The 26,147-nt window shown below is 43.7% G+C and overlaps 2 protein-coding genes across 18 annotated transcripts in view; both read left to right on the top strand.

Moving 5' to 3' along the window:
* MCF2L (MCF.2 cell line derived transforming sequence like) overlaps positions 1-10,154 on the top strand; it is a 177,442-nt gene extending 167,288 nt beyond the window's left edge. For 11 of the 17 annotated variants that reach the window (XM_076360677.1, XM_076360681.1, XM_076360725.1 and 8 more), the window contains 7 exons: positions 1,079-1,194; positions 1,836-1,922; positions 3,135-3,209; positions 6,649-6,776; positions 7,404-7,516; positions 7,641-7,744; positions 7,871-10,154. In XM_076360677.1, coding sequence (XP_076216792.1) covers positions 1,079-1,194; positions 1,836-1,922; positions 3,135-3,209; positions 6,649-6,776; positions 7,404-7,516; positions 7,641-7,744; positions 7,871-7,965 — 718 coding nt within the window. In that variant the 3' untranslated portion in view covers positions 7,966-10,154. Of the gene's footprint in view, positions 1-1,078; positions 1,195-1,835; positions 1,923-2,725; positions 2,786-3,134; positions 3,210-6,648; positions 6,777-7,403; positions 7,517-7,640; positions 7,745-7,870 lie in introns of all 17 variants that reach the window. The other 6 variants (XM_076360712.1, XM_076360742.1, XM_076360734.1 and 3 more) reach the window with 3 other exon arrangements.
* Positions 10,155-16,826: 6,672 nt separating this feature from the next.
* Positions 16,827-24,966, top strand: F7 (coagulation factor VII). Its single transcript, XM_076328924.1, has 8 exons — positions 16,827-16,913; positions 19,162-19,322; positions 19,900-19,924; positions 20,018-20,131; positions 21,002-21,142; positions 23,306-23,412; positions 23,916-24,036; positions 24,248-24,966. Exons 1-8 carry the CDS (start codon positions 16,844-16,846, stop codon positions 24,784-24,786), a joined length of 1,278 nt encoding a protein of 425 aa, XP_076185039.1. The 5' UTR covers positions 16,827-16,843; the 3' UTR covers positions 24,787-24,966.
* The last annotated feature ends 1,181 nt before the right edge of the window (positions 24,967-26,147 follow it).

Genomic DNA, 26,147 nt, shown 5'->3' with positions numbered 1-26,147 from the left:
CATTTTCTGCACCAGCCAAAATCCTGGTGGTATTATGGGTCTGTTTGTTGAACAGCTAATTATGTACTTTACACCTCAGATGAGAGAGTTATGTGGAGCAGTCTTTTCCTTCTCTGTTCTTTTCCTTCACCTGGATTATTTTTTTCTTCCTTTTCTGATGTCATGTTATCTTCCTTTTTGTCTTTTCCAGGGCATTATCTTTTCTCTGTCCCTTGTTCTTTTCTTCCAATTTTTTTTATTTTTTTTTTTACTAAGGGATGTGTTGATTTCTCCAGTGTCCCAAGTTCTGAGTCAAGCTTTTCTTCTTTTCCTATTTTTTATCCTTCACCCTACCAACCTTGTATATTCTTCTGCTCCCACCTGCTGTTCTGCCCTTCTCTGACACTTCTTTTTAATCCTCTGCTACTCACTCTTTTTTTCATGATATGTGTATATGTATGTACCCATAAGCCCATGTGCTCATATCTTCAGTCATTCCCACGTGGTGTGTGCTTGCATATGTATCAGCAGCGCTCTGCCCTGCATATTTTATGCATCTACTTATCACTCAGGAAAAATTTCCCAGATGTATAGTATTTGTGGGATGTCTTTCTCTGTTCCATTCCCAATCAGAGGTGTGATGGGAATCCAGCTGCAAGATCCAACCTATGTTCTTTGTTCATCCCTCATCTGTTCCTGTGTTAAGAGCTTCTGAGGGGCAGAGTTTATTCCTTTTTTTTTTTTTTTCTCTTTCCTTAGTACGTTCAGCAGGGAAACTGTCAGCACAGAGTATGTGCCTGTAGCTGAGAGTGAGTGGAAGTTGTCCTGAGCTGTCTTTTCAGTAGCTCGCGCTGCCATAGTATGTGTGGTTGCAGTCAGTTAGGGGAGTTTTCCTCCTTTGTATGTGCTCATGGTCTTTCCATGCACAGACACTATGATTTCTTCAATCCTGGAAGGTATGATCTGGGAAGTAGCTAAGAAATGGTTTTCAGCCTATATATCTCTATGTAAAAGGCAGCCCATGACCGAAGGTCATCACCCCTGTTCAGATCCAAATTTGCTGGAGATGGATTTGTCTTAATTTTCTTCCAATAAACAGTCCTTCACGGAACCACATCAGAAACACCAAAAAAATGGAGGAGAGAAAAGCTGATCTCGCAAGTCTAGAAGGTTATGGCACCACAATAGCACCAAAGTGCCCCGAGAAAGGCAAAGGTGAGTTTACACATCTGTATTGTTATCTTTAATTGCAAAGAGTATGCCTGCACTGCAGATGCACAGGCAGATCCACCAGCAGAGTAGCCACGGTAGTGCAGGCAAATACAGCGTTACACCTGAACAAGCAGGGCTGTGCTGCTTTCAGCCCTAAGGCAGCCCACCCACAAAGTGCTGCCCACGCTGCACCAGCATGCTAGTCACATCTGCCCTTAGCTCGGGTTTCTGCATTCCACTGTGTGGTGTGGACAAGCCCAAAGCCACCTCAATGAAGGGCAGCCTAAAGGAGGTGGGAACTGTGGGTTATGAGGTCCGAGTCTGCAGTAGGTCTCCTTTTAGAGCTGCCCAGCTTCTCAGGTTCTCTTCCTCTGCATAAATTTCTTGGCATTATCTGTTCTGAAGAGTATTATTTTTCTCTTGAATTTTGGTTCCCGTCACAGAGATTATTTACTAGACCAGTGGCAATAAAAGCCCCTGCACAGTGAGGACAACTGGCCACTTGGGTTCTTCTGTTGTACCTGGACTTTCAGTTGTCTTTTCTCATCCTAACGTGCCAGTTCCCTGGCAGGGCTGTGAACAATATTTTGCCTTGACCTCTTCATGGCCTTCTCCCGTTTCTTTGTCTCTCTCTTCCTTTGTAGATGACACTAGCTCTACCTCAGAATGCTCTGTACTGTCAAAAAAGCGCTTTACGCTGCAGGGCTTTACTAACCTCAAAAGTCAGAAAGGTAATTTTTAAAAAAAGCTAGATTGTTTTCTGTTTAAGGCTGTAATTGAAGCATCACTTTGTGTGTGTAGCATAACAGATTTTCAGTGCATACACTAGCTTTTTCTCCTAAGTTCACGCTAGGTTCCTGAGTCACTGACCCTGACAGGGAGATTTCAAGAGAAAACCGGCTCCAGAGTGGGAGAGGGAGAGGGAGTGCAGTTTCCAATGCCTCCAGTCTCACTGTCGCGGCCAAGGAAGGAGTTTATAGTGCCCCATTCCTGTAGGAAAGCTAGAGGAAGGAAGTTGTCTTCAGATCAGATACCTGGTCTTCTCCTAGCTTCAGTGGATCTGCCCCAAATACACCTGTACTTGGCAAAAAGGAATCAAGGTTTTCTAGAGTATTTCTATATTAGCATCCTTGCTAACGGAACTCCCAAAGCATAACTAGAGCAGAATGTGTATGACAACGTTATTTTGCTGGATACAAAAATAAATAAGAATTTCCTTATGTGTCCAGAAAATGGTCTTTACATTTTGCTAAAACAGGCAATAGGAGTCTGCTAGAAGTCTTTCTTGCTTCCTCCTGCCAAGTAATGGCACTGGTACATTCAATTCTTGCTTTGAACAGTCTGAATTGCATTAAGATAATGGCACTTGTTCAAGAGCATGATTCTCTCTCCCCCCCCCCCCCCCCCCCCCAAGCATCTTTTCAGAATGCCTTTATAAAACCTGATTACCTTTGAGTTCTTTCTGGAGAGACTCTAGGGTTGCGTATCTAATGCTAATGAGGTGAGCACTAATATCCCACGCTTGCCTTGACAGAAACTCCACCTCCTTCTGCTAAAAGCCAGACATTGCCAATGATCCTTCTTACAGGGCCAGGTATTGCTGTAGCACTAGGTTTATATAAAAATGATTGCGTAATTTGGTAATTTCAACTGTAGACAAACATTAATTGTATTCAGTTGATGTCTAGTTCATTTAGAAAAGTTTGCATATACTTTCATCTATTACTCTAAAATAAATTTGTCCATTTATCTTCAAATAACTACATGTAAATAATTCATTCTGCTGTAATTGACCAATGATGGCTAAAATTAGAGTGATTACAGAAATCCCTCTGTTTTCCAGTGTAAACTCAAAGGTATTTAGCATGCAATCCACCTATTCTCTTTTTTCCAGTTCTTCAATATCTCTCTTCTGTGTTTTTTGCCTATTCATCCTCCTGCAGCTTCTCCTACCAGTCCTGACAAAAAAGCTAAACGGCATGAAGTAGTGAGTGACCCAACTCCTTTTGGTTTAAGAGGTAGAGTGATACCACATCTTGTACTCCACCAATATCCACACATCCCTCGTGTAATATGTTACATCAGAGCGCTGGGGATACCTGTATGGTGCTGTTGCGTGCAGCGATATTGATACCAGCTGAGTTTTTCAAGTGGGTCTGTCAGCTTCTGTATACACTGTTTTTGATAGCACAACTGGTTGAAGTTTTACCTTGGCATTGAATAAAGTAGCATATGGCTAATTAGTTTTTGGGAGAGGGCAGTGGGAAAGGGATGTTCTGCTGAAGAAATAACCAGAAGCTGGATGTTTAATGGAACTACAGTGCATCCAGTTGCTATGAGACGCTTGATTTTCCAGTTAGCATCTTCCTGTCACTGTGCCCCATGTGGAGAGGATTTAACTTTCAAAAAAGGAAAGAAAAAATAAAACCTGAAACGCATGTACTCTAGTCAGAGTGGGGATCATCACATGTGGAATTTCCATTTTAGATCTGCATTTATTACTGTAGTCACAGTCCTGTTGCATCACTCTTTGGGTGATAGTAGGCAATTTTTACCACCCTGTGAACCCCAGATAATTTAACTGAACCCCTTGTAGCAGTTTGCCTTCTGTCCTCCCAACCCACAGCTAAGCAAAGAATAAAAAAGCATTTCTGTTAAATGACCCATTTCTAACCAGCAAAGCTGTTGGTGAAGGCTTGAGTACGAATCCCTGGGGCTAATTAACTAGAGAGTACAAGGAAAGCAGTCCCTCTCCTCCTGACTCTCTTTCCACCACCACCTCTTTTAGAAAATATTATTCTAAAGATGAAGCTGTTTCAAGCCCTACCATCATCCTCCTCTGCAGGTTTCCACAGCCTTTGTCTTTGTCTAACCTGTGGAAGCGATGCACCTTCAGCTGCTGTGCTGGGGAAACTATGCAACACCATTCACCTTGTCTGAGCAGCAGGCAATATAATCCCAGGCCAGAAACGTGCAGAAATTCCACGAGTGTGGATATGGGAGTTACGAGGTTAATTTTTCTGCAGGTAGCAGTCAAACCTCTGAGATCTCCAGGTACTGTGGAAATCCTGAGGGGCCTGAAAATGTCATCAGAAAGAAAAGGGTGTTTTGTGGCCTTTTCCAGGGATGCTGAAATTTTCCAGGGTGGAGAGTCCTTGGTCATTGCTCATTTACAGTAAAATTGTTGGGTCCTCAGAACAGACTTGTCTGATTTGCTGTCCTGTCCAGCAGCCTCTCACTTCATGAAACCATGAAACCAAGTAAATGCATTTAAAACATCTAGTAACTCTCCTTTCTGTCTTGCACCTTCCAATCTCTTTTCTGCCACGTTCTCTCTTCTCCTTCCCCAACTCACAGAGGAATAAGCAGGCAGTTGACCCAGGCATTTCAGGATGAAACTGCATCAGGTGATGGTCACAGCTCCTTGGTGCAGAGCGCATTGTCCCCACTCGTTTCCTTTCACTGCTACCTCACTCCAACTTAACATTGCAGTGAGCTCAAGGAAAATGAATTGGTGACAGAATCACATCTTGCAGATGGATCCTCTCTCTGTGAAGAAACCTGTGGGCCCATTTCTGAAGAGAAGCTGTTAATGAATTCTTGGTTTTTCTGGCACCGTCAAACCTAAGCTCATTTCCGCATAACCTTGCCTTTTCTCAAGACTGCCTGCCATTTTTTGACATTTCCTGCCTTTATAGTGAGCTCTGATTTAGTCACACCATGCAGAATACACGCATGCACATTGAATGTGCACACATAATTTTGGTGCCTGTAGTTAGCTAATATGAATATGACCATAGTGACCACTTCCACCCACCCAGGCTGAAATGGGCTTTTATATGGACTTGTTAATAGTAGAGTGCCAGCTTGTATGAGGAGTAGGAGTACTGTTGTTATGGCAGGATCAGGCAGGTCTGCTCTTACCCACATCAGCACGATATATGAAAAGAAAGAGGCTGAGAAACAAGAGCTGTTACCCAAAATGTTCCAGATGAGCAGGTCAGTGAGTATGATGCTACAGACAGACCAATTACAGTGATTTCACTTTCTTTTGTGCAACTCGTTGGTTCTGCTTCTAATGAGAGCTTGGAACAATTAGGAGAACCCAAGTTTTCTTTTGTTGCATTGTTCTTAACTTGGAAATAACGGAAAGGGTTTCAGCTGTGTCCCACAAGCCAACTATAAGATGTGAGCTTCCAAGGAAATTTGCATGGAATACAGCAGGAATTTATTGCTCAGTTTCTTCACAGATGGAAGTTCATTCTTAACCCTGGACAGGGCCAAATGGGTCAGTACTTCAAACCTTGTGCAGGTCATCCAGCAGCGCAGGCGAGGTAAAAGTCCCACTCTGTTTGGTGTGCTCTGGGTGTGATTTCTTTCTGTGATTCTTAGATTGCTCTGGCTTCACTCTGACAATGCTCAGGTTTTTTCCTAATGCACTGGTATGACCAGCCATGCGACAAATGCCTCAGAAGCAGTGGAGAGCAAAAATGCTGATGTTTTCTCAACTTAACTAATAGTTACATAAAAGTTGGGAGGTTTGTTCTTCCTTTCATTCTTTTCATTGAGTTTCATTGTTGTTACCCTTTTGCTTGAACCAAAATTTTACTTACAAATATTTATTTGTCTTTTATGACTTTTTTTCATTATAAGCTCAACACATTTATTAGCAGCTGCTGACCTCGGTGAAAAGCATCCCACTAGTAAAACTTACTGTAGTTTTCATTTGGAAAAGGATTTTGTGCACTCTGGATATGATTCAGCCTTGTAAATAGATGAAATGCTTCACCCTGAGAGAGAAAAAGGAACGCTTGGCAATAAATGACAGGCAGGAGATTGTTCTTGTGGTGCTTGGTGCAATGACTTAACACCAAGGTAATTCAGCGTGATTAAGTAATCCTTGCACCTGAATACCCTTAAATAATAAGCTGCCTCGTCAGGTGAAGTACAGAGTGCCTGTAGCTTGTGTTGAATTTCTTGACAGCTCCAAGTGCTCAACAGTTTGAACAAAGCTACGTGCATCCATCCCTTGTTCCAGCAGGCAGGTTAGGTTCCTTTGGGTGACAACCCCATGTGTTCATCCTCTTCCCATAGAGTGCATGTCCCTGTCTTCTACCTCCTCCCAAGAAAAAGAGTGTCTATCCATCGTTTGTCTTTGTATAAGGGAAAAATAGCTTCTTTTTAGTTGGGAATTTGCGTTCTTTCCATCTGTTTCCCTCTATGTAAATCCAAAGGGCCACATTCACTGCTGTGCACTGCCACAGCTCCACTTACTCTGATGGAAACAGGCCAACTTTTGCCAGCTGTGAATTTCACCTAGTGGCTGTAAAAACTTCCCCGTGTACGGTTTTCCTCTCGTTTATGCTGATCGCTTAAGAGCTTTTCAGTGGGAAGAACATTTCTCCCAGTCAGTGGCTCGCCGCTGCAAAGTTAACCGGCAGCTGTTTGTTCCCCAAGGTTGGGCTAAAACATCTCATTCTCTTGACGCATCTGAAGAAAATGATGGCTGGTCTAGTGCTGAAGATCCGCTGAATTCATCGGATGCAGAGGAAGAAGGAGGAGGAGGGGGAGGCGAGATGAAGCTGGTAACCAGAAATGCTTTCCTATCGAGCTAAGCGAATGTTACCGATACATTGTGTGTGGCAGTATGTAGGAATGCTTTTGAAGCTTGCAGGAAGGAAAGTGTCTGCCTTGAAATCCTCGGCTGGGCAAAATTCCTAAGGGAATGGAAAATATCCCCTTCTCTTAAATCAGCTTTGTGTTTGTACCTTGGGAAGGTCCGTCTGTGCCTTTGTGTACGCACAGACTAGTGAGGCCGTGACTGCTTATGCCATATATAGTACAGCAGTCAAGCAATGACGTGCTCAGCTACCATGTTAACAGACTTCCACACATACATCGTGTCACTAGTTTGCCAGCTTGGTTTTGGGTTTTTTTCTTGGGATTTTTTTTGTAGATATTTGAATTAATTGTTGTAACGGAAACATTTCACTGAATGCTTTTCAGGGTGTGAGAATTCATGTACTGAATTTGCATGTAACTGAACAGCAAAATTTTACTGCCTCTCAGTATGTATATTTACACTGTCTTCAGCATGTATGTGCACAAGAGAGGAGGGAAAAGTACAAAAATTTTCATAACAAAAGCTGCAACATACCTTAAATTACTCAATAGAAATAATTTGTTTATGTTTTTCCTCTGTATGCATTTAGACTCCTGGTAAATATACAGTTGTGACTGATTATGAGAAAGGAGTTTCTGAAGAATTTACAGTGAAAAGTGGAGATCTAGTTCAACTGATTCGTGAAGGGGAGGATGGACTTTGGTACGCAGATCTGTGTTTGGAAACTTTTCTACACAGAACTATGTTTGGAAGGCAGTTGTTTAGGGTAAAACTTTCAAAGGCATGAAAGGAAGCAATTTGACTTTGTATTTTTATATTATTTTAGGTATGTAAAGAACCTGAGCACTGGTAGAGAAGGTTGGATCCCAGCAAACAATCTGCTGATGCTCATAGGCAATTCAAAATCAGCTCAATCTTTAAGCAGCTCTGGTAGGCTATTTATTATAAATGAGATTATTGTCTCTCTGAAGATTCCTATTGTGAAAGTAAGTTGTGAAAAACAATAACCGTATCATATTTTCTTGTGGGTTTTTTTCTTTCCTTTCCCTTTCCCAGAATCAGGCACTGTGTCCAGCACTTTGAGCACATCATCAAGTTGCAGCGATAGCTGCAATGCCAGCAGCACCAGCTTCTCGGACATTAAGGGCTAACATTAAATTTTCACCCCACCTCCGCGGAAGGTAAATCCGGAGTTTGTCATTTTGTGCAGAGTTCTGGATGTTGGACTCAAACAGCAAACCACCGGTTCTGTGTTGCCAGCTTTGAGTATTTTCACTGGTGATTTTTACAGGTTCTCCAGAAGATCCCAATGAAAAGTGCATGGAATGTGAAGTTATAAATAAAAGTTAAACGATTTTAAATAGGGTCTTGCAGAGGCTTTTGCTCTGAAGTCTGAAGCTGCAGAGCTGTTAGCATAAAACACATTTTCTCCTTGATATACAATCACGTTTCTGTAGAACTGTATCATTTTGTAACAGCCAGGATCTGAATGTGAGCAAACAAAATGTGTTCAGTGCTAAATCCTTATTGTAAACTAATAACACAGCAATCACTGTACAGGATAGGTGTGAAGAAAATAAATCCGAGTTTACATTTTCTCCTCCCCAAAACCCCCTTTCTCCAAGGACGTACCTCGGTCAATGCAGTAAATGTGACTCTTACAGCAACCAGGAAGGAGGTTTGGTCCAGCCTTTTCTCTTCTCTTGGGTCTTCAGGATATTCTTCCGCTCCCTAGAGACTGGGATGCAGACATGACCAATTCCCTGACCACAACAGCTTCAAAAGAAACTATTATTTTATCGTTTCCAACCTTTTAATGATGTGTGCAGTGGAATAGCTGTTTCCCGAGGTATTTTGGCCTCACAACCAAATTCTTTACCAAGATCCCTGAGTTTACATAGCCGTGGCAATTTAGTAGTATCTTTCTCCTTACACAGGTGCACAATGAAACACAAATGTTCTTATTCACTAAATGATTTCTTAATAAATGGTAATTGCATGGTTACCTTCAGCTTTCACAGTTAACATGCAGTTACAGGCAGAGGAAACTTGTGGCTGCGCTATGGGTCAAGACCCTTCCTTCAGACAAACCTATGAGGGCTAGAAACCAGACGTATTTTTAGTCAACAGTGTTTGTTGCAGATTTACTCAAAGAGAAAAACACAATGACATAGTTCTTCTATAAAAGGGGCACACGGGAGAGGAAAAAAAATCTTTATTAGAGAAGAGTCAGATTTATGCTACAGCCAAGTATTTTAAATTTTTTTAAAGGAAAGGGTAATGCTAAACTTGCCATTTTTCAAGGTATGATGTAAGCCAATGTTGTAAATTTTCACCTTGTCAGATGTTCTTTGCACTTCATCCTTACAAACAGTCCAGAACTGTGTGCGTGTATGGAATATTGTATTCATTCCTGTCCATCTCTCAAATATTTTTACTTGTACAAAAATAGGTTTTTAACTGATTCATGTATCATATTACTTAAAAATAATGTGGACATTAAGAGCATAATTTTTCAGAAGCAATGGGAACTGCTGTTAATCATCAGACCCCCTGATGGCTGGGCCCCGAAGCCTATGCCAGAATTTTAGATTTTAGAGGCTGCAGCTTAGGAAATGTAAAGGACAAACACTCAAAAGAATGATCTTACTCCTGAGTTGCAAAGGCAACCCTACCCCAGAAGCAATCAAAATGCAGCTGACCATGGTCAGTACAAATTGAAACATACATACACACACACGTATGTTTATGTACATATCAACATGTATGTATGTGCTTGTGTGTGTATATATGTGTGTGTAAATATGTATATGTGTGTAGATATAATGTATCAATGTAAAAGATGTATTTATAGTCTTCGTGCTGCTGAATGTGTCACTTTACAATTCATAAATACTTAGGTTTCTTGCAATACTGCAATATAAAGGCTGATCAGGGTTTTACTTCAGGCATCTTTTCCAACGCAGAAATCCTCTGATCTTTTTTTAATTATCCCATATAATACTGGGCTGACCGGGAATATTTAGTCTGATATTTAACAATGGAATGGCAACATGAGATTCAGCTTATCTCCATCTATGTAAGTTATTTTGTAAATTTTCTGTAACATAATTTACTTATATATTGCTGTTATTGCTTGGATGAGACTGTCCTTTCATTTCTCACCGCAGCCTCATTTGTGTTATTTCGATGGTTTTCTCCACATCGTTGCACTTTAATACAACCCATTTCACCATTTCCTTTTTTACTGCTGTTGTGAATTAGAAGTTCAAAGTCAGAGGTCTCTATTGTAATTATGAAAATTTGAATAAATTTCAGCGCTTCTTGCTGAATGCCTTTATTTAGACATGCTCTGTGTTTTATTTTGTCTCACAGTCTTAAAAGCTTCTTATGGGTACCATATAAAAACAGAGATAGGTTGAAGGATTTGGAACAGAAAACCAGGTCTGTCTGGCTGTTGCTTGTCAGGGTCCGTGTGTTCAAATCCTTTGCCTACTCATTCTGGACCATCTCAGAAAAACACCATTCTACCCTTGTGATCCTGTCTCGCTTACCTGGCGCACTGGGGAATTAAAGCATGTCTGCAGGCTGAGGATAAGAAATGAAAGCCAGTGCCAGGTAATCGGATTGATTCCCTTTCTCCCACGCACCCTTTTTTGAAAGACAGCACACGGCTGTTGTGTTTTCCCTGAGAAAGCTGTGTATCCCGTGGTTCCCCTCCTCCTGTACGCACGCTCCTCTTGATCCTCTGGTCTTAGCAGAACAAGCTGGAGGTCCAAGTCTGGCAACGGCTGCAGCTGGGTGAGAAACAAGAAACCACATTCACACTTGCAGCATCTGAAGAGGAACGTGTTTCCGCGTTCACTGATTTAACGGCTTTGAGGACCATCACGCCGTGGTAGGAGGTGAATTTCACACTGAACTGGGGTGATTTGGGCTGAGTTGGTGGCCATGTGCAATTACATGATCCAGCTAAGCTCTTACTGGGATTTGATTGCTTTCATTTACTCTTGTTCTTGTTAACATAACAGCTACCTCTGTAGTAGGCATTCCTACTGTTCTGAGCAAAAGGGGGTCCAGCCTTTCTGCGCACAACCACATCATACTTGTTACAGCAAAAGAATGAAAGAATTCCAGCCCAGATTTACCTTAGTGGAAAGTAAGAGTTTTCTATATAAAAGCCTAATAATGATTGATTTCTTTTTAATTGTAATTATGTTTATTTCCTATTGCAAACACTGGACTCATCTTGGGTTTCTTATAACTGGCTCAAAGTTGGAGCATGGTCTTCCCTAGATACAGAGGCTGTTTGCTACTTGGAATTCAAAACCCTTTCTCCATTCTGCACAGATGTTGTCAGCGAGCAAAACTGAGGACTTTGGACCATAACTCATTTACATCAGTTCTCTCAAAATGACAGGGACTCCCCTTCCCCTTCTCTGTCATACGTCAGGTGGTTATTATGAACTGCACTGTAAAGTTCTGAGTGTCCGCCCAAGTCCCCACAATTAGCGGTCTCCCTAGATTTGTGTGGGTGAGTGCTGGATCAGCTTGGTACAGGGGAGCTACCCAAATTCCGTTCCCTTAACTTAGGATGTAGGAATAGAAGAGCCAGATTCTGTTGTCCCTTAAGATTTGGTGTAAACTGTGTCTAGGTATTGTATTATCAAAATAAGATGTTTAGATGTTGAAATAGTTTCTCTGGGCTTTCATTTGAAAGGAGACGAATAACATGTAAGCTGTGATGGCCACGTTAGCAATAACTACTGTTGATTTTAACAGCTGTTAAGGAAGACAAAGATGAGATTTTTTGGAGACCCATAAGCGGCTGGAAAGCGCTGAATGGCCATGCAAAGACTCTAAGAGGGCAAGGTAGTTTTCTGACTTTAAATAGCAAAGCACTTGATAAATAGCTGCTCCTGCCCTTAACAAACACCCTGATAGGGTGAGGCCAGCTGCGGCAGGAGGACAACCCAAGGCCTTTGGCCAAGGTATTAGATGTGCTCCACTTACTTTGTTCCAGGCAACTTCCAGAAACCCTCTTTAAATGCTGTCCCACTTATTTATAAAATTTCCCCTTCTTCCCTTAATACAACCAGGAAAGAAATTTAAGGCTTGTGAAACTTGGAGCTTGTCACTTTTCTATGCAGGTGGCTGTGCAATAACATGCTCAAGTAGCAATATGGGGACCAAAGCACCTGGTCTCCTTAATTGGTGAGCTGTTGCTTGAAAGGCAGCAGGAGGTGCTCCTGAGACAGAGCTCAGCCAGAGGGATGCCAGCTCCCTCACCAGCAAGGTTGTATTGGATTTCTCCTGGCTTTTTTATTCCTTTCCACATTATTTCCAAGCCTCTGCACCTCAAGCTGCTATGCTAGGCTGTAACACATTGGTCAGTCAGAGATCAGAAGGTAGAGAAGGCAGAGTGCAGAGGATGGATTATTTTTTGAGGCAAGCACGTGGGGCTGGTAGGGCGAGGAGCATAGGGCACAAAGATGTTTTAACTTGAAAAAATGCTGCACGTTATCTGCCAAAGTAGCTGGCTGCCGCCAGTCCAGCAGCAAGCTCCCCTCCTGCCTCCCAAGTGCTGCACCATTGCACCCGTGCTCCCTCCATCTCCAGAGATCAACTCAGTTATCGCCCCCGCCCCTTCCCCAGGCCGTTTTTTCCCAAATCGGCTCCCAGAGCAGGCGCACTGTTCCCCTCCCTGAGCAGTAGGGCCCTCGCTTGCTCCCGTGGCCACAGTCTCTGCAACGATTGCCACCAGGGACAGCCTCCAAAGGCAGCAGGGCAGGGGCACAGGGGGCACAGGGTGGCGAGGCGCTGGAGGGCTCTGCTGGAGCATGGGTAAGGCCAGCACAGCTGTTTCGGCATCCATTCCCTTCCTCAGCTGCTCATGTGCTGTTGTACGTGGTTAGCTCAGAATACCTTGTCATATGTAAATAAACACACACCACACACCCCCCGTCAATGGGCTCCGGCCGTTCTGCTTGGCCCGAAGGGCTTCACAGTGAAGCGTCCTCACCCAAAGCTCAAGCCTTTTCTTGAGAAATCTGGGGGCAGCGTTATGTCTAGACCAAGCCTCGAGAGAAAAAAAGCAGCGTGGTGTATACAAAAAGCAGGCTGCAAGACAAAGTGACAACGTTTTCTCATCCAACCTAGCAGTGTAGCAAGAAGATGAGTCCCTCAGCCCTTCGCAAGGAGAGGTCGAGTTGCAGCCAGGGCAAAGGCAAACCACGAGGAGCTCTGCCAGCTCCTCCATGGCTCTGGCCCTGCGGAGACAGGCCAAAATCACCCACAACATTAAATCCCGATAGCAGTAAGACAAGAAGAGATGACGTACTGAAATATGCTTGCTGGACATCTTTGCACCTCTCCCAAGTACCACTGCGGCCGCCGCCGCCTGTACCAGCAGCAACCTAAAGATGGTGGTAGAAAATCAAGGAACAAGTTTTGCACTTCTATTCCGAAAGGTTTTTACTCAGATTAGCTGGTTTGGTGCTAATTGACAAATCAATTGAAGTGAATTGATTAATCACCTTTCAGGTTTTTATATTTACTCATTTCACATCAGTTGACCAGACAGCAAGGTCCCCGGCTGCATTTAAAAGACTACGGATTTACCAGTGGTGCTGTTGCAGCTGTGATGGTCTTGGGACACGGTCAAGAGAAGGGCTGTAGTAGAGTTAATACTTCTTATTACCAACTGAGATAGGAGGCTTAAACAAACTTTGGGGCACGCTGCCTTTATTTTAAATCTAATTTTTCTGTGTCTTTTGTTTCCTTTATTACCGGGTGTCTTTGGATATCCTCCTCAGGCAGCAAAAGAAGAGGAAGAAATAACCCACGTCAAGATTAAAAAATAAAATGTTAAGCGCGTGTATTCAGAGCCGGTCACAAAGAAATTCTCAAAAATATTATCTCCCCATCTTCTACTTCCTCTTTACGAAAATATTTGCTCTATAGGCATACAGAACTCAGTCAACAGGCAAGTAATTTTCTCCTGGAAAGAAAGAGTTCTCTTTTGAGGTCTAAAAAGTAAATCATTTGCTTTAAAGCTTAGCGGCGTGATATTCATATATTTGTAGATTAAAACAACAGAAACAGGAAATTATTAACTTGATCACAGGCTTGGCTTGCTTTTAATTAGTCTGATAAATGAATGATGGAAAGTTACTATTGTTATTGGAGATTTAAATTGAATTTTCCATAAATTTATGAGGCAGCTTGTTCCTAAACCTTTCTTACCTAGACCCAGCCTTGTCAGCTTACTCAAATGATCTTACAGCCTCTTTGAAATGGAAATCATTGATTTTTTTAAGTTGTTCCTGAGTGCTGACTAGAAAACTCATGTTTAAATGACCAGTGACCTGTTGCACAGCTCCCAATAGCTTCCATACCTGTCTTCTCTTCAACCCCGAATATGAAACTAAAAATAGAAAAATCATAAGAGTTTCTCTTTGAAAAATGTCAGTAGGAAACAAAACAAGAATAAAGAATGGTATGTTCTGAGACATCAGTTAATCACATCTTCCAGGCTAATGTTTCTGCTTTAGATTTTTTTATTTCACATTGTTAACATTTTTCATGTTTAATTCTTTTAACTTTTTCTTTTAAATAAAGCAAATACTTTTTTAAATAAAGCATACACTAAAAAATAGCCTAAATCATATTTTCTGAACAGCTGTCCTCAGACTGATTCTAGTAGCACCCATGAGCAGCAGGGGTGCACGTTTGCATTAATATTTTACTTGAAATTGCTCGGAAAACATAAGCCAAGGCTGAAGCCTGCACTGGCAAGGAGATTTATGGAGCAGGATACTAGGGCAATTCTCATGAACTACAGCAAAACCACACAAGAAGGAAAACGAAGTAAGACTTAGGGATCTTCTGGGGAAGAAAAGCTAACGAACTGACGTTTGCTCCTCTGGCTGGGGTGTAAGAGAGTAAGGAAGGGGAGCTCTTCTTTAAAAACACAGCTCTTTCTTTAACCAAAGGAGTGGCCCGGCTGAAGTTAGTAGGAAGCAGCTTTGAGACAAGACCTGTGAATATGAAGTTCATGAGCGAAGAGCCGTAATGAAGTCCTGGGACTGCTGAATCCCCAGCGACCCTCCTCATGGGCATGGTCATCCCTGTCATCCCTGATGAAACCTAATCGCATGAATTTTTCTTGGAAGAAGGACTGTCCCCATATGAACTGATTGTTGTTCCCAGCACTTGGGCTTCTCCCTGGGCTCTAAAAATAGTGAGTGTTTGGCTGTATTCCCAAGCAATAAAAGCAAAATCTTTCATCTTAAGGGATGCCAGCAGAGGAAGGAAGACAGAAGGAAAATACTGCATCAGTCCTAAAGGATGTAGAGGATTTGCACACTACGAAGGAAGAAGATGAGAAAGCAAAGGGGTGCCGTGGTGCAGAGGTGCTGTGATGCTGTTGTGGAGCGGAGGGCACCCCACCCTCCCTGGCAGGGAGACTCCCACCCAGCCTAAGGAAACACGGCTGGGGAGGCAATAGGTGCAGACCCAGGCTGGCCTCAAGTGCGGGAGGCACAGCCTCATGCTCCGATCTGTGTGACTCATTCAAATAGACGGGGATAGATCTTTCCCCAAGAAGACGAGACAAAGAGAAATTTCCAAGCAGCTCTGACAAGCTTAGCTTTAGTCTTGCTAAGCTGAACATGCCCTTGCTATTTTCAACTCACTGCCGTAGGCAAGCGAACAAAGAGGAGGATCATGTTGGCAGGCTGTGAGGTGTGGAGAGGGTTCTCAAATAGCAGAGGCAGGGACAGCGTTGGGCTGCTGTAGCTCCTTTTGTATTCCAGTAACTGGCCTCCTTCCTCTGCCCCGGGACAGGACCTGCCACCAGTCCCTGACCATCCCAGGAACCGGGCTGCTGGGAATTAGCCAGGCTGCGATCTAGAGAAGTGCCCGGATGCCCCCTCTTGGGAAAGCAATTTCAAAGTAGGACGTTCAGCTGTGTGCACCACCACTGAATAACAGGAAAGCATGCGAAGAACGGCCAGGAGCCCGGCTTTCCTAAGCAATCACGACTTCTGCAGGGAGTTGCGCCGAGCGTTGGCAGCAAAGTAAAAATCTAGCTGTTGCTTTTCTTTTGCTGTAGCGTTAAGATGCAGAGCTGACCCTCCTTCCTTTCCACGCAGGAAGGGGAGAAGGGCCTGGAAAATCCTCCAGCCCTCAGGCAATGCTTCACTTCTCATAGGCAAATATGCTCTTTACCTCGCTGCTATCTTAAGTAAATATTTCCCCAAGAATGTTGTCAGCTCTCTAGTCTGATGCCATTAATTGATTTCCATTAAATCAGAGGACTGCTTGTCTTCCAGATAAAACACTGTCTGCAGATTAGCCCCTCAAACCCCTATCGTTACTAATGAAACATAACGTGGATCAGCTTAGCACCTCTTCCAGCTGGTACAACTTGTGCAGCCACATGGGTCTTGCAGTAAAGATGGAGAAAAACAGCGTAGGGTGTTTCTTGCTGGTTAATTAGTGTCTCCAAGTAAATTCAGCCAGAAGTGCAGAGTTTCAATTGGTGATGGAAAAATGGGAAAGGACAGATGTCAGTGGTTCGATCATGCTCCAAAGCACTGAAAGGCCGTATCTCGACTGCCGATTCAAGATAAATATCACGTCACTGCTCTCTGCATGCGGGGCTATGTGGCCAAGTTAGTGCCAGTCATACAGATGCAGGGTCCCGGCATCTATGTTTGTCAAGAAAAAGGTGTGTTAGGTATAAAACGAAGGCCCAGGGTAGCAGCCTGTGTCATCAGCATAGCCTTTGCACAGGTCAGGAGAGCACGCTTCAAAACCAAGCTCCCCGCTTGTGTGAAGAGGGCACATTGCAGGATTTGCATGCGCCCTTCTGCGCAGCTTGCCGGACTGTCATGGATCTTTTTCTGTTTCCATGACTCGCCGGCCCCTCCTCTGGCTCTGAGCATTTGAAGCTGAGCTCTTTGGCCAAACAGTCCTTGCTGAAATGTCAATACACTACCGGGACGCTGGCTCGCAGGGTTCATCATGGTTTCCAGGCAGTGCATGGCTTTGTTTCTCTGCTTTCTGCTACTGATTCCTCTTTCTCTGGATGCAGGTATGTCGTAGGATATGGCTGTAATTATGTTTACTGGCAATGGACCTCTCTCCTGTCACTCAGACGTAATTTTCATTGCAAGTTTTAAGCACTGTTGCATGTTTGTCCTGCCTCTGCTTGTGCCTGCGAGTTATTCTAAGGCTCTTGTTTGCTTTCAGTGATGGCATCCACACGCTTATTTTGCCAACTAAAGGAAAGCACCTCTAGACTGCTAAGTGAATCTATTATCTCACTGCACAGACAGCAGGGAAACCATCAGCTGTCTGCCCACTACGTGAAAAAAGGAACTTGGATTTATTGTTATTTCATATTGAACTGTGGTATTTTTCAAAGCAAAGAATCAATAGTCTGTCATTCAGCTGATGAGAAATTAAAGAGGTGAGGATCCTCCCTGTTTCGGCAGCAGTAGAAGGCAGTGAGGTGGTAGCTCTTCGGTGGCTCCAGTACGTGTCTGAAAATCGGCTCCCAAATTAATAAAGCAGACCCGGTGCTTTCAGATTCCCAATTAGGCATTGACTGGGTCTCCCACACTGCAGCGAACAAAGCTGGACAAATACTTAGCAAAATCAAAAGCGTTCCAATGTAAATAAGTGGAAAAATGCCGAAATAAAAGTGGGAGGATGTCCCCAGCCATGTGCCCAGGCACGCTCCTCTGTCGGAGTCTGTGCCTGTGCACTTCCTCTGTCGGAGTCTGTGCCTGTGCACTATTACACGTGTCATGTACCTGCAGTGGAAGGTTAATGAAAAGCCTTTGAAGAAAGCCATATTAAATGCATACAGCCTGACTTTGAAATCACGCAGAAAGACCCAGCTGACATTCCTACAACGGGCAAATGTTTATGAAGCAACCTGGGATAAATTCAATGCACGCCACACAATATTTATTCCTTCAAGTAACTTTGAAATACAGGGAAAATTCCTACTATTTTGCATGTAATTCAGCAAATGTTCTGATTACACAAATGTTTAGAGACACCTCACCAGACTGGAATAAACCCTCCCAGGATTTATGTTTGTGTGTATGTCGGTGAGGACCCACATGAGCCTTGTCCTTCAGCAGCCACCTCAGGGCCCTTCCAGCAGGTAGGAGGTAACTCCCGCTCTCTCAGGGGTCATGCAGTGGAGAGTGTCCTGTGGGAAAGGCAGGTGATATACACCAGCTTCAATCCCCAAATCTACCCACAATCCTAGGTGAAATAGTTAAAAGCGCTGAAATGTAAATTGTCATGAAGCTCCAGAATCCCCTACTGACATGGAGGAGGAAAAAAATGCAAAATTAATTATTTCAAGACTTGTTCTGTGTAGTACATGGAGCAAAAGTACACTGCAGCACTGGGACTTCTTGTTCATTATCCTGAATTACACCGGGAGGGCATAGTTGTGTGATGTGCTTGTATCCTGAAGCTGAGGAGCAGATCAGCGTGGTGACAATGCTGTCAACTCTTTCAGTGCATACTTCTGTCAGTTGGAAGTTGGTGTAGCTCTACGCTGTGAGCTCTGCTCACGTCTGCTATTAAACCTGTGTACCCAGTGTCTTTCCAAAGCACGGCAGAGACGCACCGGGGGAAGACCCACGCGGCTGTGGTCTATGGTGCTGGCAGCAGCTAGGAGCCATCCGCAATGCAAACAGCATTATCTAGCCTTCCTATTTACCTTAATGTAGCCTTTTTACAGAAGAAAACTAAAGATAAATAAATTAAAGCAGTGGTTCTAAAATTGTGGTCTACCAGTGGCAGGGGAAGTCCCTTCTGCGGGGCCAAAGAGTGAAGGGGTGTGAGATAACACGGGTGAGGAATGGAGCACTGGGGAGTTAGTTAGGGGTGACTGTGGTCCACCTGTCACCAGTGACTTACTGTAGCGAGTACAGGAATATCGGGTGTCGCCATGTACGTCAGCACTAGATAAAGCAACACATGCTTTTCAGCTGCTAGAATTGAAAGAAACTGCGCTGTGCCTGTTGAGACCTACTATATGACGTGCGATGGTACCTTAGGAATCACTGACACACAATGCTGGTGTAACATATCATCTTCTCTTAAGCTCTGGGCTCTGTAAAATTCACGTGCTGCCATTTTACCTGGGAGGCAGGCCAGAGAAAGGAGGCTCTTTCACATTTGCCCATTTCTTTTCTAAAGCATCTCAGAAAAACCCTGGGAAGCAGAAAAGCTTTCAGGGGAAATTGTCCCCCCATCCTCCCTGTCTGGAGAGCGCAGTTGTACGACAAACAGAACATGCCACTGTTTTTCAGTCTTTCTAAAGCAGGAAGAGGCAAGCAGCGTTCTGCAACGGCAAAGACGAGCCAACAGCTTCTTTGAAGAGATAAAACTGGGGTCACTAGAGCGAGAATGCATGGAAGAAAAGTGTTCCTTTGAGGAAGCAAGAGAGATTTACTATGATGATGAAAGGACAGTAAGTAATGCGGGGCTGGGTGAGCGCTCACTGTCAGATGGACTCCCCCTACTCAAGGGTGTGCTTTGACACTTTAAACCATGAGAGCAAAAAAAGCCCTTTGTGTCCTGCTGTTTGCGTCTTTCTCTTATATTTATAGGGGGACGTGCAGCAGGAGTGAGTTGCAGGAGGGCATACTGCACGGGCCAGCCCAGGCAGTACCGACCTGGGGGATGGTGGGAAAGTGGATGCTCTCTAAGTCGTCTTCCCAGCCCCCCTAGTAATTCCTGGCCTGACAATACCTTACATTATTGTATTGTGCAACATCTCTTTCAGTCAATCCCACCTCAACTATATGGAGGTTATTGATGAATAACCTATTTGTGTGTGTTACACAGTGCCCTTCTCTATTGGTATATAAAAATAATGTAGAATGTAGGACATAATTTAGAATATTTTATGGATATCAACTTTTATAAATTACAAAGGCAAAGGGGCATCACTGTGGCTTCCTGTAACCCCTCTTGTACTACAAGGGCTGTAGGACTTAACCTGAGTTAATTTTTCTTTAATTAAATCTCGCATCTTTTTCTTCCAGAAAGAGTTCTGGCACATCTATTCCGGTATGATCGTTCGGGATGTTCTAGCAGCTGCAAAAACGCTCCCGCTGCTGCAGCTCTTCGCGTGAGCCGGACTGACACTGAATGTTTTTACAGACCCTAACCAGTGTGACTCCAACCCCTGTCAGAACGGCGGGAGTTGTGACGACCAGTTTCAGGATTACGTGTGCCGCTGTCCCGTCGAATATGAAGGCAAAAGCTGTGAAAAAGGTCAGCTCTTGCATAGCTTAACAAAATAAAGATGTCATTATTAATTCAAATGCAAGGCATTGAGATAAACAGTAGCAATCGTTATCATTCTGCATCATTTTAGCAGTGACAGCTACTGTTCATACTGCCTGCAGTGTCGTGTGATGGATCTAACCAGCTGGCAGTCAGGCACTGCAAGGCACCAAGATAAATATTACTCTATGATGATTTTGTAAAAAAAAAAAAAAAAAAGAAAAATTGCCTTTTTTGCCAGGTCTGAGAGAAACGGAGGAGGTTTTTTTCCTACCCAAGTGCTGAAGTTACTTTGACGTAGAAGCTCGGTGCAGTATGTGAACGAGAACTACGCTGCATGTGCATGGTCCAAAGCCCGAGGGGACAGATCCAGCGGTTAATGAAGTCTTTCCATTGATTTCAGTGGGCACTGCACACTGAGTGTTACACTTGTACCCTCAGAACATGCTGAGCGCAAACAAGGACTAGGCACTTGTCAAGTCTCACCAGGCAGTCTCAATGGTCATCCCAGAGCATCCTTCTGCCAAATGGCAAAATACAAAATAGTTATAATTTTTCAGTCATGTGTTATGGCGGTTACCACACAGTTACACCACCTCCAGACAGCTCAGATACTGTATAAATGCAGAGTGATTTAGTTCAGTTCTTAGGCATAGACTTTTCCTCCCTAATCCCTGGAGATCCAGGTCTGCCTCGCTTTTGCCAAATGGAAGGTGTTTTTCATGCAGTCACTGTACATAAGTCAGAGAAATCTGCTTTGCTGCCTTGCTTCCCTGTCAACATTTCAAGTTGCAATTGACTCATGGTAAGCACCAAAATCCACATTTGGAAACATAAATACTCTTTCTCTGACTTTAGCCACGGCTGACAAACTGAAGTGCATTTACGACAACGGTGGCTGTGAACAGTACTGTACTGATGAGCAGTCCGAAAAACGAGTGTGCTTCTGTGCGGACAATTACACTTTAGCGAGTGATGGTGTGTCCTGCGTTCCCCAAGGTAAGATACTACTAGCCCGGTGCTAAGTCTAAGCCAGCCCTGGAAGAAAAGTTTTCACGTACACATCAGGAGGTGCAAGGTATGACCCTTAGCCGCCAGCTCCCCACCTCTCCTTCAAGGGCAGAGTCCAGAGCAGTAGGTTTGGGCTTCTGGTGGAAGTTAGACACCCCAGAAGAGCCGTTGGGGAAGGGTGCACACCGAGCAGGGAGCCCTTTGGAGCCCTCCTTCCTGGCCCCAGAGGTAAAATATTTTGGGAAAATATTTTTTGGGCAGTATTGTTTTAGTGTTGGATCTCCAATCTGAATTTGTGACCATGGATTTTATTACCATATTTATTTCAGCACAGGAGTCAAGAGACAAAGAGGCCTATTAAAACCAGAGAAAATCAGTTATTCTTTTTTTTCCTCTTCTTTTTTTTTTACCTATACAGTAGGACCAATACACTTTTGATGTTCCTCTAGCCGCTATGGCTAGATATTTCTCTTACTCATCTAACAAGGTAAATTTCAATTGAGACTAGGACAGCACAAGTTAATTATTTTTCCAGTACATAAGCTGGCACCTGACTCCATTGCAGATGCCTACTTCAATTACTTTATTAGAGGGGAGAAAGAGACCCCTGGGGATATGAAAATAATGGACAGAGCTGCAGGGAGCATGCGAAGTAATTCTGAGGGGTAATGCCCCCCTACACACACCTCAATGGAGCACTCATGCAGAGAACTGATAATGACAACCTAGCTCTCAACAACAGCAATTTCATTAGAAAACAATGTCTAGTAATGCGCTTATCCCTTATTAGCAGATTCTGCAATATCACGTGATGGGGAAGCTGCTTTTGTTAAAAGCTGAGAACAACGAATTCAATATTCCCCACAGGCTTTTCAGCCTGTCTTCCCCTGCGAGGAAGATGTATTTGTTGCTGCTTGCTTCTTGGGGACCAAAATACCCGTAGCACTGACCGTGTGTTGCAAGGAGACAAAACCGTGTAACTGCCAGACTGCCAGTCCCTTCGCCGTCCTTCTGGCATCTCTCACAATGTCCCTTTCAAACGCCCAAACTTGCGTTGCCCCGCATGCAGCGTTAGAGGGTATGGGTTTGTGTCAGGTCTATGCTAAACTTCCACCAGCTGCCACCACCGAGCCAGTCCCGTTTCTCCATACCTTGCCTGTTCCTGTAAAAGCTTGATGCTGTCTTTGCGTCAGGTGAAGTGATCAGCACGTTCAGGCTATTACAGATCCGTGGGGATGTCGGATTCAGCTCAGCGCAGACTATAGGGCCCTGGCTCCCAAACTGACAGAGGGTGAGCACTCGTCCTCACAGTGTTATCGCAGAGTGACTGCTGGATGTAAGGGACGGTGTGTTCGGTTACAGCACAGCCACATGGCACACAAAAAACCCCAAAGGTAGACCTTCTTCTTCTTGAAGGGAAAACTCTGTTGGGTGAAGAAGGATGTACTGAAAACACCAAGGCTTCCTCTGCACTGCAGCTCAGTCGCAGGTTCAGTCCTCAAGATTTGATTCTAATATTGCCAATCTTCACACGCTTGCTCAGGCTAAAAACGAACCTTAGACTGAGGTGTGCAGTCCGGAAGAATCAAGGATGCTCTGGACCCAAGCAAACTAGGCACAGTCTGCTGGGAGGCATACCAGAAGACATAGTGTCTGCTCTTAGGAGATCTTTGGGTCCATCCAAACAAGGGATAGCAAGCTGCACGTCCCGTGCTTAAGCCTGTGTCTCACCCTGCCGTGGACGCTGTGCACTTAGTATAACTGAGTTAAAGTCAGTAGGGTCACTGAAAATAGCGACAAAAGCTTGACAGAGTCACTTCTGCTCTCCAGCCTGCAGCCTACCTCATTGTGTTGACATATATCTTAAGCAGGTATATTGTTTGCAAACTCCTGTGGTAGGTGAATATATGTCAATGATACTGCATGGGCCTGCACTCTATTTGTAAAAGCATTTCTGGCTGTTTCCAAACAAAAAGACTACTTACCTGCTGAGCTGCTTTAAATTACTTTTGAGAACCCATGCTCCCAGACTAGAAAACAGTTTTTCAGCTAACATAACTTCACTAAAGACCTTACACATTTTGCTGTGAATTCAGTGCAATAAAATCACACTTGCTGCCCTTTGGGTTTTTTTTTCTTTTTTTTTTTCAGTGAAATACCCATGTGGAAAAATACCAGTGCTGGCAAAAAAAAATGCAACTGCACAGGGGAGAATAGTAGGTGGTTTAATCTGTCCTCCAGGTGAATGTCCATGGCAAGTGAGTCTTCAGAAATCTTTCATTGCCTTTTTTTTTCCCTTATGAAACCACTATCTTAAATTCATTGTTTTAAATGTTATGTTAAAAATCCATAAAAAGTGCCAGGTCTGGACAACCAAATTCCTTCTTCATCCGTAGCCAGCAGATCCACCCGTTTCAATCATGCATCTTAGCCTTGTTCTGGAGTGCCTGCTTTCATAGGAGCGGAGTGATAATACAATCTCTATCTCCCGACCCCTTAGTCCTTAACCTTACTGCCAGCAAGAAGTTTAGCTGCAGCTTGCAGGGATATGCTCTTGGCCATAACAGGCAGGGTCCATACTACAAGATGGAGAAAATGTCAATGGAAAGACTCCCCCCTCCTCAACTCTCCAGACCATCAGCATCATATTCTCAAAGGCAGTTGCAGAAAGTGACAGAAAGAAGCAATATAAAACCTGACTACTGAGATTCAGGTCAAGTGCACATTTGATGTAAGACATAAATTTGTTTTATCCTGGCAGGCCCTTATAATACAGAATCAGAAAGAAAACTGTGGCGGTACCCTGCTTTCCCCAGAGTGGGTGGTCACTGCAGCTCACTGTTTGGAGCATACTCATCCTAAACAGCTTCGGGTGAGACTGGGTATGTATCTTTCCCTGCTGATGTTATCAAGCTGTGGTTGTGGTGGCAGCTTCTCATCCTGGCAAACCAGAGTAAAAGACAAAACGTGCCGGCTTTGGTAGTATAAGGGAATTGTCCTTAAGAGGTGTCAGACTAGAAACCCCCTATTGCCTCAAACTTCTGAGGAATCAAGGAGCTGCCTGGCATGACCTGCAATTAATAACTTTTCCAGGTGAACACACAATAAATTACAATGAGAAAACTGAGCAAGAAAGTGGAGTTGCCAGGATAATCATTCATGAAGAATACACGAAAGGACAAGTCAATAATGATATTGCCCTCCTGAGCCTGGAAACACCTGTGAATCTCACCGATCACGTGGTGCCGATATGTTTGCCTGAAAAACGGTTTGCAGTGCATGAACTGTCCTCCATCAAGTTCTCCACAGTGAGCGGGTGGGGACGCCTACTAGATGGAGGTGCCACCTCTTCTGTTCTGATGAAAGTTGATTTGCCACGTGTAAAGACACAAGAATGTGAAAAGGAGACCGATTTAAATATTACAGAGAATATGTTCTGTGCAGGAGACCTGACCGGCGTTAAAGACTCCTGCAAGGGAGACAGCGGTGGACCTCATGCTACAAAGTACAAGAACACTTGGTTTCTGACCGGGATTGTCAGCTGGGGAAAGGGCTGTGCTGTTAAAGGCAGCTATGGGGTTTACACAAGGGTGTCCAAATACATCGACTGGTTGAAGAAAAACATGGATTAATGATGTTGAACCAGAGCATTTCCAGATCATGTTGTTGCCCCTCAATCCCTCTGTGCCATTTTCCTATTGAAGCATTCCTTCATTGTCTTAGATATGCGATACATGTGATACCCACACCGCTATTAATGATTTGAAACAAGCCTAATGCCTACTTGAATATATAAAATAACTTCCCTATCAGTATTGTTTGTAAACTTGCGTGTCTTGTCAAGCGGGCACAGAACGGCCATAACGACTCGGACTCAGAGTCCCTCTCGTTCTGCATCCATTTTCTGCTAAGGGACAGAGCTAGATGCTGAGAGAAGGACTGTCAGCAACACGTCAAGCGTGCCACGATCCTTCTTCCGGCTACCCTCTCAACTTCTGGTAACCAGTGATGTACAGGCTTCCTGAGACAGAAGTTGCATTAGGTTGAATAGTCATGAATGAACCTGTTGTCCACAAATGTGTGCAATCTCTTTTGAACACATTTATGCTTCTGGCTTTCACAACTTCCTATGCTGTAATGTAATGATGCAATAGCAGAAGAAATAGAAAAAGTGTTTCTTCTAGCTTATGTTAAAGTAGCTTTCTCCAACAGTTGCAGTGGCAACAGGTAGATTTGAGGGGGGGGGGGAACGACTGTAGAGTCTCCAGGACAAGAAAGCTGGGAAAAGGTCAATTCCACATTTACAGGTCTGCTACAAAAACTTGATTTTAGTCTTCCTGCACCAAGCATTATTGCAGTAAGGCTATTAAGTGTAATATTTAACCCTATATTTATGAGCGGTGAAGAATACCACTGATTTAATCTTACCTTTGCCTTGGTATTATGCTCGTCGACACAGAAGAGGGCAAATGAAAGGGAATGTTTGTTTAATTTGCTGTCCAGTATAATCTAAATTGTACTCTCTGTCCTGAGATCTAAAACCAGATGCTTACAATTGACCATACTCTATTATTAGGGGAAAATATTGACATTATATAGTACATATACCATGCAATACTGAACAACCTCTAACCTGCTTTCTGACATAGAAGAATGGTATACTATTCATTTAAGTAGTGAACTGAATTGGGAAAAGCAGCAAATTCCAGAGACCTGAGAAACAAGAGCTCTTACAGTAGGAAAACATACCCCAGAGGTTCTCATTACTCCTAAAAGGAAAGCATGTATGCCAGCAGAATATATTCCCAGGGCGGAAGGCGACCAGGAGCAGCGACCAGCAAATAAAACCTCGTTTTCATTGAGATGAGGCACTCAGCATTGCAAAATCATCCCGCCAGACCCCTCAAGCTAGAATAGTTTTGGGTTTTCCATGCTCCGATAGGACAATTTCTTCTTTGCAACGTTCCAGTGTAAATACTGACATTTATGAACA

Source organism: Aptenodytes patagonicus, chromosome 1 (genome assembly GCF_965638725.1).
Source record: "Aptenodytes patagonicus chromosome 1, bAptPat1.pri.cur, whole genome shotgun sequence".
Classification (NCBI taxonomy): Eukaryota; Metazoa; Chordata; class Aves; order Sphenisciformes; family Spheniscidae; genus Aptenodytes; species Aptenodytes patagonicus.
Note: the sequence above shows the minus strand (reverse complement) of the source record. Positions and strands in the feature narration are given on the sequence as shown.

Bases quoted from the DNA above. Each gene is read 5' to 3' on its own strand.
- F7 (XM_076328924.1), top strand. From the start codon at position 16,844: ATGGTTTCCAGGCAGTGCATGGCTTTGTTTCTCTGCTTTCTGCTACTG. The intron at 16,914-19,161 runs GTATGTCGTAGG...ACTGTTTTTCAG, and splicing joins TCCTCTTTCTCTGGATGCAG to TCTTTCTAAAGCAGGAAGAG. The intron at 19,323-19,899 runs GTAAGTAATGCG...TTTTTCTTCCAG, and splicing joins ACTATGATGATGAAAGGACA to AAAGAGTTCTGGCACATCTA.